The sequence below is a fragment of the Budorcas taxicolor genome, chromosome 2, assembly GCF_023091745.1.
Source record: "Budorcas taxicolor isolate Tak-1 chromosome 2, Takin1.1, whole genome shotgun sequence".
Lineage (NCBI taxonomy): Eukaryota > Metazoa > Chordata > Mammalia > Artiodactyla > Bovidae > Budorcas > Budorcas taxicolor.
The window spans coordinates 39,246,383-39,258,451 of record NC_068911.1 but is presented as its reverse complement, the minus strand read 5'-3'; the positions used below and the strand labels follow the sequence as shown (position 1 = coordinate 39,258,451).

The following is a 12,069-nucleotide window of genomic DNA, read 5'->3' as shown; positions in this document are numbered from 1 at the left end:
TTTAGTTGTATTTGTCTTTTGACTTTGAATGTATTTTTGCCTATTTGTGTGTGGATTTCATCAGTTGAGAATCATAGTGAAATTTTTCCTATTTTTCGTTTATTATAATGAAGGCATTTTTCCGTATCTTTGAATACTTTTAAACATTCTCTTTGTTGGCTGAATAATAGTCCACTGATGGGGGCTTCCCTAGTGGTCCAGTGATTGAGACTCAGAGCTCCCAAAGCGGGGAGCCTGGCTTCGATCCCTGGTCAGGGAACTAGATCCCACATACAGCAACTGAAAATCCCATGTGCTGCAACTAAGACCAGGAGCAGCCAAATAAATAAATAAAAATAAGTTTCTTAAAAAAAAAAAAAATAGTCCACTGATGGGAGTCCGCAGTTACCTGTACACAATCCTATAGCTTAGTCTGAAAAAGTAAAATTGTGCCTGCTTTCCTCTAGAGTGCGCCCTTGGAGAGGATGAAGATTCCTGTGGCTATCGTTTTACCATCGAGTCACTGCCTCTTGTTACAGATACTTTTTATTGATCCCAGTTCCCTCTCACACCTGAGGTCCTTTCTCCAAGGTCCTGAATTGTTGTGACTTTCTTTTTTCTATTTCTTTAGTGAACATTGAGATAATACGGTAAAACTGAAGGGTGTCTATGTGCAGAGATTTTTTTCTTCAACACTGAAACAAAAATATTAAAATAGAAATTGAGGCCTGTGTACATTGGTCATGATGCATCATAAAGGTGAGAGGGAAAGGCATGTTGCAGAGTGATAATGCAATACACTCTTCTTGTAAAATTTTTACTTAAAAACTTCTTTATGGTGAGAAAGAGAGTGAGTGAGTCATGGGAAGAACACCTCAAACTGAGCTCCTATGAGCAGGTCACCCTGGGAGTCAAGGTGAGGGGGAGATTAATTTTTTATATATCTCTGTATCCTTTGATTTGCTACAACAGCGTGTTGATAATTTACCCTCACCCCCTAAAAAAACCCAAGGATGTTGAGTTAAAGAAAATGGTAACTGAGTTCCATTGCCCAGTGAAGAGCTGATGGGAGTGGCCACAGACCATAAGGCCCCACTTGTGCAAGGGGCTGGGAGCTGAGGAGGCTCCTGGAGGACTGGGCTGAGGGTGGCTGCAAGAGGAGCTGCTTGCCTCCTTGCAATGGGCATCTGTGACAAGGGGGTGCTGTGGGGGGCTGTGGGGGACAGAGGCCTATGCTGCTCCTCCCTTGGGGCAGGCAGGGGCAACTCTGAGTGGGAGTTGCTTCCAGTTGTCACTTTCCTCTTTCTTTCCCAGCTGTCCCTTTTGTAAAGGGAAGAGAGGGTTCTCTTTAAAGCGATTTGCTCAGCTCTGGGGGCTTGAGGACCTTCAGTAGAGAGGCAGTGTCTCATTTTTCAGTCTCATACAGTCAGGTGTGGTTCAGGATTCAGGAGGCAGTGTGCTCTAGGTCAGGTTAACTGTGAGCTCCTGCAGCTTGTGCTCAGGCAGTGTGTTGTAGTGCAGGCGCACACCACACATACGGGTCTTCGGTGAGACGTTTCTCATGCTCGTTGTGGTCCCAGGGCCTTGCTGTCAGGGTGCACTGGTGTCTAAGGGTCCCATTTTTTTGTCTTTGTAGGAAACCATAAACACAGGCCCTTTTGTGATGCGCTCCACGTGTCGGAGGTGTGGTGGCCGGGGCTTCATCATCACGTCTCCCTGTGTGGTGTGCAGAGGAGCAGGACAGGCTAAGCAGAAGAAGAAGGTGGTGATCCCCGTGCCTGCCGGTGGGTCTGGGCTCCTTCACGCATGGGGGCTGGGAGCTGAGGCCACCTGCCCTTGTTTCTGGAGCTGAAACTCAGGGAGAAACCAGAGTCTCATGCATTTTCCTCTGCACCAGTTACCCTTAAGATCTGCGTATGTCATAAGGAAATGGCACCTCGCGTGCCTGCCCTGCTCCTGCAAGAAGCAGCTCCTCCACCTCTTTCTGTCCCAAGGCCAACATTGTACCCACTGTCCGCCCAGCTGGCCAAGCCACCCTCTCTGCCCCCAGGGCCGGCCTATGACCCCCACCCCCCACCCCAAACCAATCCTATTCCTGGAGTGGTCTTTGCACAGGGTGGTCTGATTACATCTCACACTGTTGAAGACCCTGTGGCGGTTCTCAGGGGCCAAAAATTGGCCTCCTCTTCCAGGCCCTCCTGGTCTCAGCCTCCTATCTTCTTAGTCTCTCCCTTGTTGCCTTGCTGCCTGCAGCTTCCTCATCCCCAGGGGAGCCTTCTGGAAGCATTTCCTTAGATGTTCCTTTGGAGCTGTGATCTTTTCCTTGTAAGCAATTATCTCTGTTTGTAGTGATACATGGTGTTGTTATTCAGCTAATAACTGTCTCCCCTGCGGATGTGCTCAGTGGCATCCAACTCATTGCAGGGACTGCAGCCCACCAGGCTCCTCTGCCCATGGGCTCTCCAGGCAGGAATACTGCAGTGGGTTGCCATTGCCTTTTCCAGGGGATCTTCCCCACCCAGGGAGCGAACCTGCTTCTCCATCTCCTGCATTGGCAGGCGGATTCTTTAGCACTGTGCCCCACTAGACTCTAAACTCACTGGGATACTAGGTGGACCTGCTGGTAAACTTGAATAAATGAATAGAAGGTGCTTTCATTTGGTTGGTTATCAATTACTATATGCCACTACTATATGCCACACCTTTGAAAAGTTACACTTGTTTCACTTGTTGCTGTATTGGGTAACTGTGTTGTTCCTTGTTAACAGGAAACAGGAATGAGTAAGTGGGTGGGTTGTAAATAGATCCAGCGTAGAAAATGCCTTCAGACATCCCAAAATAATTGTTCTCTTGCTTACAGGAGTCGAGGATGGCCAGACTGTGAGGATGCCTGTAGGAAAACGAGAAATTTTCATCACATTTAGGGTAGGTGCTCTGTTTGCGCAGCCTCTTTTAGGCCCATGGTCTCGTGGAGAGGGTGCAGCCCAGGCTTCTTAGGGGTGAGGTGAGAGCGTCACAGAATGTGCCTGGCTGTTCAAGTTTCTAGTCAAGTAGTGGCCAGCTCAGCAGGATGATTAAACATGTGTTACATTAAGCTTTTGTGCTAAATGTGGAGAGAACAAAGTTACCCCAAGGTGTTTACAAGTTGGCCACAAAGCACTCATAAAAATACAGAAAACATCGTTTATTTTTTATTGATGTATTGAATTGTTCATGGGGACAGTAAGTGCCAGAGCTACAGATTTATGTGTGACGTGCAGGCAAAGTTTTCTGAGGCAAGGATAACAGAGGAAGTGGCACCTCTGCCACTGATTCTACCAGGCATGTCCCTAAGGAGGTGCGGCAGGCGGAGGCAAGGTGTGTGCCAGCCTCGTCTACAACGGTGAGACACTGCCAACGGCCTGCTGTCCTTCAGGAGGAGTTGGCGAGGGGGCCGCACTGTGGGCACCTCGGAGCAGAAGCTGGAGATGCACAGGTTTTTGTGAGACGCCCTGATAGCTCTCAGTTACGGACAGGGAGCGAGCGGGTTGCAGGCCGAGGAATGAGGTCATCTGTGTAGTTTCAAACCACATGAGGTGGTGTCATGTATTGTTTAGGGACATGTAAACATGTAGAAAAGGTAAACAGATGCTCCTAGGAAAGATACAGACTAAACGTAGCGGCTACTGTTGAGGGGTAAGCAGGAGGGGGAGAAGTCACCTGTGTCCTGGTCTTCTGTGACCTAAGCAGCGTTGTGTGTACAGCGTGTGGTAATTACTTGTGCTGATTTACATATGTGTGAAATATTTCATCTGTGTTTCTAATAAAGTAAGATTTTTATATTTTTTAAGTTTTCAAAATTTAGTTTTATTTCCCTCAAGACTTGAACAGCTTCATCTGAGAGGACACTGTGGCATTGCAGTGAAGGAAGAAGCTGCCCTGTAATTCCCGGAGCCTGGGGAGGTGGGCGCTTTGGTGAAAGTACGCTGTCTCCCTGGATGCTGCACGCTGAGCCGCGGCTGTGGTCTGCTCTCCAGAAGGACTTCTCTGAGCGTTAATAACCCTCCCGTGCTTGACCCTAGGTGCAGAAAAGCCCTGTGTTCCGGAGGGATGGCGCAGACATCCACTCAGACCTCTTCATCTCCATAGCTCAGGCCATCCTCGGGGGCACCGCCAGAACGCAGGGCCTGTACGAGACCATCAGCGTGACGGTAAGAGTGCAAGCACGTTCTCACTGCTCTTTTTGTTTTTCTAAAATGGGAAATGGCTGAAACCTGGGAACAACCTGGCGGAAGGCAGGAGGAGTGTGGGCCATGCCTTGGGTATGACTCGGCCGGGAAGCAGCTCCTGGGCCGTGTCCATCCTGCTGGGCTGGGCAGCAGCCTCAGTGGCGCCCCGGGTTGGCTCTGCTTCCTCCCAGGTCCTACTCCCCGAGCTCCCTCCCTCCTGCTGTGGGCTCTCCACCCCAGACTCCTGGCCCCAAGCTCGTCACAGGCTCTGCTCAGGGTAGACTCAGCCTAGCCAGTTTCTGTGTGGTGTTTGGTGGGTTTGGTCTAGAAACCTGAATGGAGTTCTTTTCGGGAGTAAGATTGTCTTCATGTCGTGAGATGTTTTCATTTGGGCAGCTGGAGGTGGAGGAAAACCTGAGGTTCCTTTCTTTGTAGATCCCCCCTGGGACTCAGTCAGACCAGAAGATTCGGATGAGTGGGAAGGGCATCCCGAGGATTAACAGCTATGGCTACGGAGACCACTACATTCACATCAAGATCAGAGTTCCGAAGTAAGTGCCACCTGGTGTGGCGAGGCCCACCCGCTCTCTGTAGCTTCCAGCACCAGCAGGAGCCGGTCGAGGACTTCTCACCTCCTAGGCAGGTGCTGAGCCCGACCGCCAGCCTGTGTGGCACTTCTGCTATAAGCACTGAGGCTTAGGCAGGTTACTTCTCCCTCTAAGTCTGTCCTGCCCAGGTGCTCCTTCTGAAAGCGGACGTGATATAAAAGTTTGACCTTGCTGAGTTGCTGGGAGATGAAATGAATAACCCATAGGGAGCAGTTAGCTATTATTGCTGCTGTTGGTTTTATTATCACTCTCGGGTCACCCTCCATCTGAGAGATGATCTAGAACCAGCTGGCGGCAGGTATCATGTCTGGCCTTCAGGAGAAAAGTCCAAGGGGGAGCTGTGGACATCTGGAACGGGGCTTACCGACTCCTCTCAGAGGGCTGGGTTTCCAGCACTCTCTTTAGTTAGATAATTTCCCACACACACTTGTAACAGCTTTTCATTCCTCTGGTAAACTGTTTACCATGGCCACAGTGGCAGTTGTTTGGAACAACTCAGGGTAGCTGAAGAGGTTTACATTACAGAAGCTTTAAGGGTGTGGGCTCTTGGGTTCAGGGTGTGCCTGGTGCCTGGGTCGAGGGTCCTGCCTTTCCCACATGCTGCATGGGGACTGGCCACGTCCACGTCCTTTTGAAGAGCTGCCCAGAGGAGCCACTCGGACACTGATTGCGCTCGGTCCACAGGAGACTGACAAGCCGGCAGCAGAGCCTAATCATGAGCTACGCTGAGGACGAGACCGACGTGGAGGGGACGGTGAACGGCGTCACCAACACAAGTACTGGTGAGACAGCCCCGCGGCCCGTGGGAGCCCCCCAGTACCTGGGAGGGCAGACGGTTTGGAAGCATGTTGGGGTTTCCACTGGGGAATCTTCCTGGAGTCTCCAGAGGGCCCAGTAGTAAGAGAGGGGCTGAGCGTTGGGCAGAGTGGCACAGGGCAGCCACACTCTGGGGAAAGCTGGCCAGCAGGGCCCCCCGCCCCGGCCCTCATCCTCTGTGCACGTGCTGCTGGCCGAGGTCCGTGAGTTCTGTGATGCTTCCCTCCAGGGAGCAGCTCTGTGTCTTAGGGCTGCTCTTCTGAGTTCTAGCCTTGGTTCTGCCACTTGCCCTGTGACCTTGGGCTCATTCCTGCATGAGATTAGCTTGTAGCCACTAAAGGAGGAGATGTATGTTTTCCTCGCCCAGAAGTCTTCCCCTGGATTTCAGAGTGTCCTGTAAACAGCAGCTGCGGCAGGCTTAACGACCCCAGGTCTGCCTGTGTGCAGCAGGTCTAAACTCTGAGCTTCTAGGGCCGTGAACAAACAAAACGCCTTGTTTACTCTGAGCTTAAACGTCTGTAGAGTGCAGTTAATTATTGGTGATTGGTGAGTAGCCATGCCCCCCACTCTGACCTCAGGCAGAAGCTTTGGCTACAGGCACCTTGGCTGCAGCCCTCCTCCCTCTGGATGGGGGTGCTCTGCGCAGACGAGGTGCTCTGCTGGGATGGGGTGCTCTGCCAAGGAAATGCTGTTCCCTGTCAGTTGGGCCTCCTGCTGGGCTGGGACAGGCTGTGCTGAGGGTGAGTTGGCTTCTGCTGCCCTATGTGTTGCCTCCTGGTTGTACCACGTTGTTTTTGTCTGGGTCCTGAATTTTCTGTCACCTTCTCAGAACTTGAGTGGTATTAGATTAGTGTACAGTCAGAGCAGGTGATCAGAGCTGGGGGTGGGGTCTTGGTCTTGGAGCCCTGGGGCAGGGCTGGGAGTCCCAGTGGCAGCACCCTCTGCATGGAGTTGGCCTAGCTCCCCTAAATCCAGGGGACCAAGTCCTCTGTGAAAAAACAGCTGCCACAGATTCTGTCTGTGGCCAACTGGGCATAAAGTGAGCACTTACTTTAGTGGTTTGGTTCATAGACTTTTTCATATTTTCTTGTTACTATCCCTTGGACTAAAAAGAAGTGGGGATGATTCTTCCACATAACTCTACTTATGCACCTCTAGGTTTTTTTCCTGAGTCCCAAATAGTCCCACAGTCATAGAGCATGTGAGATTTGCTCTGCAACCAGCTTTCAGCCATGCGCCCCTCCTCCAGGGGAACTTGAGGTCTTCCTGACTGAGCTCTGAGTGAGACCCTGGGCCTTGTTCACTGTTTGCATGTCGGGTATTATCCACCAGTTGTTATCAAGCCCCTTCCTGAGAGCTCAGATTGGAAGTTGATCCTGCAGTCAGTTTCTGAGTAATGTCCTCGGTTCTCATCCTGTTAGCTCATTCCCTCTCCCCTCGTTTAGCCGAGATTTATTGAAAGGCTCTTATGTGCCAGACACTTTGCCAGTTCTTCGTTTTAAATTTCTATTGACGTAATTTTGCTGAATATATCATGATGTTAACATATGTGTTGCATGTGTTTGTGAAGAGTTCATAAAGTGAAATGAGTGTCCTGAATTATTTTTTTTTCCACTCACTTCCATTGTCATTTCAGAATTGTATTCAGTGGGAAATATGGCTCCCAGACATAATTATTTAAATGGCTTTTAAGAATCTTAGCACTGGAATGCACTGTCGGTCAGTCTGCAGCCTGGGTGTGGTTAAGCCTCTTGTTACTGTGAAGAAAGTTACTTTGGCGTCCACGTGTGAGGACATGGTGCACACAGTAACCTTTCCCGACGTCTGTACTAAGGTGCATCCTACTTTCAAGTAGAGCCTGAATCTCTGCTATTAAAGTTACACTGGAAGCAGTTGCCTGCAGTCATCAGTGGTTCTTAGGCTAGTGTGTCGCTTAATAGCCCCCAAGTGCCCGTGGAGATAGTCACTGCAGATGCAGACTGAGTCCTGGGTGTCTTTGCTTTCACCACAGGAAAGGTATCAGGAAGGCATTTGGAAAAGTTACCATTATGTAGGAAAACAACCTAAACGTTTTTGGTGGGTTTAGTATCGCTTGTTTATTTTTGTTCTCTGTAGCCCCTGCTGAAAACCTTAATAATGGCTGGCCCTGGCTTCGTTCCCAGTCTGAGAAGCAGAAAAACCTCAGCGAGCTGGGGGCCTGGGGCACTCTGAGGTTACTGAGTGACCTTTTGGGTTTAGAGACAGCATGGCTCGTTGTTTGTGTTTGTGGATTGTCATTAACTCCTGTGACGACCTCTGTACGTCCATTTAGCTGTCGTGCAGGAACCTCTTCCAGAGCTTGGATCCACCTGCGGTCTCTTCTCTGATGAGCTGACGGCATTGACTGTTGAGCCCCTTTATTTAGGCAGGGTGGAGGCAAGAGGAAGATGAGGAAAAAGACATTTTAGTGGAACAAGAGGCACTCTGCTGGCTCAGTCTGAGTGTGTAGTCAGCTCAGGTAGTCAGACTGTGCATGTAGACCCCGCACCTCTGCCTGTAGGGTGGGTCCGGTCCTCAGATGTCACGCTGGAGTCCTGTTGGCTTCTGTTTCTCGCACTGATGGTCACCGAGCACTTGCCATGTGCTCAGAAGCGATGACCAGAGAGATGGGGTCCCTGTCCCGCCCAGCTTACAGTGTGAGGGGGGAAGGCCAACAGGCACTGAACCCCCAGGTGAGTGCCAGACCTTGCTCATGACACTAGGAGCTTGTACCTGTGGAGAAAAAGGTGGTACAGATTCATGGAATGAGCGTTACCTGGTTATTCATCACCTTGTAAAGAGCCATGGATTACCTTCCCCACCTCTTCTGGAGGCCTGCTGCCCAAAGCTCTGGGCCTCTCACTGACAAAGGCGTCTCAGACTGAGATCTTGGGGACATGGGCATTTGTCCTACACATTGCCCTTGACATACATCCCCCCGCACACTGACATGCGCTAATTCTCCTGGCACAATGAAAATCATTGAGTCCAGTCCAGCTCGTAGTGCGTTGGTCCTCTTGCCTCGTGGGTGGCCGATCTTTAACGTGACATGTTTGTGCAGAGGGGTCTCACGGCCCCTCTGAAAACAGAAGGGCGGCCACCCTGTCTTGGAGCATTTGGAGCCAGGTGCTTGCCCGGTGACACACGGGGACCTTGGCTGCCCCGTCCCAGATGAGCAGTGCACATGTCCTGGGGTCCCGGGTGCCCTGGAGATGGTCTGTGTGCACTAGCTGGGTGTGGAAGCTGGTCAGTGGCTCTCGGCACACGCTCTTCACCTTCTCAGAGCCTGGGCTTTGGTGTCTGACTGCTTGGGTCTGAACTCAGACCTCCTGCTCACTTATTTGCTCTGTGACCTTAGTCATGCCACCTAACCCCTTTGTGCCTCTGGTTTTTGTTTCTTTCATCTGGAATTTACCTGTAAGGTTATCGTAAGGATTGACTGAGGTACGGACGCCATGTAGCCTGGCCTGGAATGCATCGGCACCGGCTGTTTTTCTGTTATGGTTGTTAAGGTGGGACAGCTGCCTGATGTCCCTTTCTGTTCCTTGTTTTCCTCTTGAGGGCCAGTGACTTGGGGAACAGTTGGGATGCTCTAAGTGCTGAGTCATCTGATGAACGGGACAACCCTGGACAACCTGATACGGCCACCTCTCCTCTCGGGGTGGCGCTTGGTGGCTCTTGGAGTGCGAGCCCTGGGTGGCCAGGCGGGGCCTGGGGCGGGCTGCGAGGAGGTCTGCACCCTTGACCCCAGTTCTCTCTGCTGTTTATGCCCAGGTGGCAGCACCATGGATAGCTCCGCGGGAGGCAAGGCTAGGCCTGAGGCTGGGGAGGACAAGGAGGGATTCCTTTCCAAACTTAAGAGAATGTTTACCTCCTGATATCCCAGCCGAGGTAGGAAAACCCCTGAGGTTCCTCCCCTTCATGCCCCTCTGAACTAATGAATCCCTGTTTTCCCTCATTTTAGCCAGTATCATCCCCCCACCCCCAGAGGTGAAGAGGTTCTCATCTCAGGCATGGTGTGAACCCAGCCTCAGCCCAAGGGGAGCTGGCCAGTAGTGCAGGGCTGAACCACCTCCTGGAGCCCCCAGCCCTCCTTCCACCATCTCCCGGGGGCATTGCATCCCGCCATGGTGGGAACCAGGTTGCCCATAGTCACAGAGGGCAGGTCACAGCAGAGCCAGGCCTAGAACTCAGATCTCCCCAGCCCCGCCCTGTCCTGCCTGGGATGTCTAGGGCAATGTCAGCTTTAGTGTGGAGTGGGGTGGGGCAGTGATGGGAGTCCTGCTTGCTCACCATGGTGTCTTGGGACACACCTTTCATTTGTGCTGGTCCCTGATGGCGGGGGCTCCTTCCCAGGGACCGCAGAAGTTCACCAACAGGGCGTGTCCTTCCTGCGAGGCCAGTGAACTGTACCTGTTTGTGTCTTGGCTCAGGAAAACGGTCCACCGGGAACTAGGCAGGGAACAGCAGCACCTCCTCGTGGCCAGGGCACCTTGGACGCAGGAGGATTCCTCATGGCAGCACCGAGCCCCCTGCCTGCAGAGGCCTCCGGACCGCCTTGGCTACAGCGAACTCACGTGGCCACGCAGCTCTTCACGGAACGTCGCGGCATATGGGACAGACGCTGGGCAGTCAGGCATGGCCAGCCTCAGGGCTGGTAGTTTCCTTTCCGTGGGTAGGTAACTTGGCCTCTTCAGGCTCTGGCAGTCAGACGGCTGGACACTTCCTGCAGAGCTGAAACTCTTAATTTGGAACTGAATGTGGTTAAAGAATTAAAGGCCATGCTTACAGCTTGAAAATGAAGCCTTAAGTTGCACCGAGTTTGACGTGATTGATTTCCTTCTCAGCAAACCTCCGGGACGTTCCAGAATGAGTCTTTCCTGACAGGTTATCCTTTCCAGGAACCTGGGGCACACACCCCACTGGTGTCACCCACCCTTCAGCTGGAGTTGGTTTTAATTCCCAAAGGTACTGAGCAGCTGGAACCTGGGGCCTGGAGGGCCTGGGGTGACACCTAGAGGACAGTCCCTGGAGAGTTCGCTCTTGATCACATGGGCTGTGACCTCTGTCAGGAGGACAGGGTGGCCCTGTCCCCCGAGAGTTGAGTTGTGTTTTTCTAAGGCAGGCATGAGTGGGGCTCTTGCCCTTCTGCTGGACCACAGCCAGTGTGGCCTGGGGCTGACTGAGGGCCTCTCAACCCCAGCCCTGCCCCGCTACTATCAGGGCCTTGGGTCTCACCACTCACTTCTGACTTGTGTTCAGACATGTGTTTAAATTATTCAGTGCTGAGAATCATTGTCTTTTCCCGTACGAATGTTTGTTTAGAAGAGAGCGCAGTTTCAGCAATCGAAGATTCTCCAGCATCCAGCCAGACCAAGCACCATTTCCCAGCCTTGGCTCCTGGGATGCGCAGGTTCCCCTCTGTTTCCAGATCCCCCCGCTCTGGCGAGACAGGCTAATGGAGAACCCTTCTGATTAGTGTCCTTTCTGTTTCCCCCCCATAATTTACTGAAATAAAGCATCTGCTAGTGTGTGCTCTAAGAATGTAAAATGATTCTGTATCAATGTAAATAAGATTATCTACTGCAAAGAGATATTTAAAACCTGAATTGTGGTCATCTCTTCTTTGAAAGAGTTCGGACAGCTCTCTGCAGGTGGCCCAGCAGCAGGTGCTCACCTGCCCGTCAGGCCACCCCACATCTGCTGGCCTTCCTGGGGGTGACTGGAGGTGGCTTTCCTCAGCATCAACCCCACCGAGGGACAGGTATCACTCTGACAGGTGTGGACCCTCCCAACCTGAAGCAGGGAGCTTATCCTGCAGTGATAGATCCAGCATGTCGCTTTTACTCTGGGAGCCCGCCCCTCGAAACACCTGCAGTGTGGCCTCCTCAGGTCCCTAAGTGTCACCGCCACCATCACTAGAGACTTTGTGTTTCCTCCATTGTTTTCAGAGGAATATTAAGGTATTTTGTGTGTATTGCGGTCTTTGTCTGGGCTATGGTGGCTGGAGTGGTCCCCAAGCACATGATTGCCCTGCCCCGGGGTTCTGGGCTGAGCAGGCTGTAGTGGAGGTGGGGGTGGGCACTTGCTGGATTGGGTGAAGAGGCTGGGAAGACCTGGTGGGCAAGAAGGAGGCTCAGAGACTTCCTGCCAGTCTCCAAACTCTTCTTCCGTTGAACAGAAGTTTGCCAAGCACCTGCTGTGGACTCAGCGTGGGCTTGGCAGGATCTGAGACCCCAGGGTACGGTGGTGGAGGGCTCGATCATGTCTCTCTTGGCACCTCAGGTCTTCTTCCTAGAGAAGTCAACCAAAGCCATGTTTTTTGAAACTAGCAGTCTAGACTTGGAAAGGGGAAAGTGGATTTTCTTTCCAGTGAGACATCTTCACGGCTGTGCCAAGGCATTCTTCCCTCCGGTGGTCAGAAGGTGGCAGGGCAGCAT

General features: G+C 52.0%; 1 protein-coding gene across 2 annotated transcripts in view; it reads left to right on the top strand.

The window, feature by feature from the left end:
- The window catches only part of DNAJA3 (DnaJ heat shock protein family (Hsp40) member A3), a 29,794-nt gene extending 18,562 nt beyond the window's left edge, over window positions 1–11,232 (top strand). Inside the window, exons 6-12 of one of the 2 annotated variants that reach the window (XM_052664282.1) lie at window positions 1,616–1,763; window positions 2,840–2,904; window positions 4,041–4,169; window positions 4,623–4,738; window positions 5,480–5,577; window positions 9,404–9,520; window positions 10,063–11,232. In XM_052664282.1, the coding sequence (XP_052520242.1) occupies window positions 1,616–1,763; window positions 2,840–2,904; window positions 4,041–4,169; window positions 4,623–4,738; window positions 5,480–5,577; window positions 9,404–9,507 (660 nt within the window). In that variant the 3' untranslated portion in view covers window positions 9,508–9,520; window positions 10,063–11,232. The remainder of the gene's footprint in view (window positions 1–1,615; window positions 1,764–2,839; window positions 2,905–4,040; window positions 4,170–4,622; window positions 4,739–5,479; window positions 5,578–9,403; window positions 9,521–10,062) is intronic. The other variant, XM_052664290.1, reaches the window with a different exon arrangement.
- The last annotated feature ends 837 nt before the right edge of the window (window positions 11,233–12,069 follow it).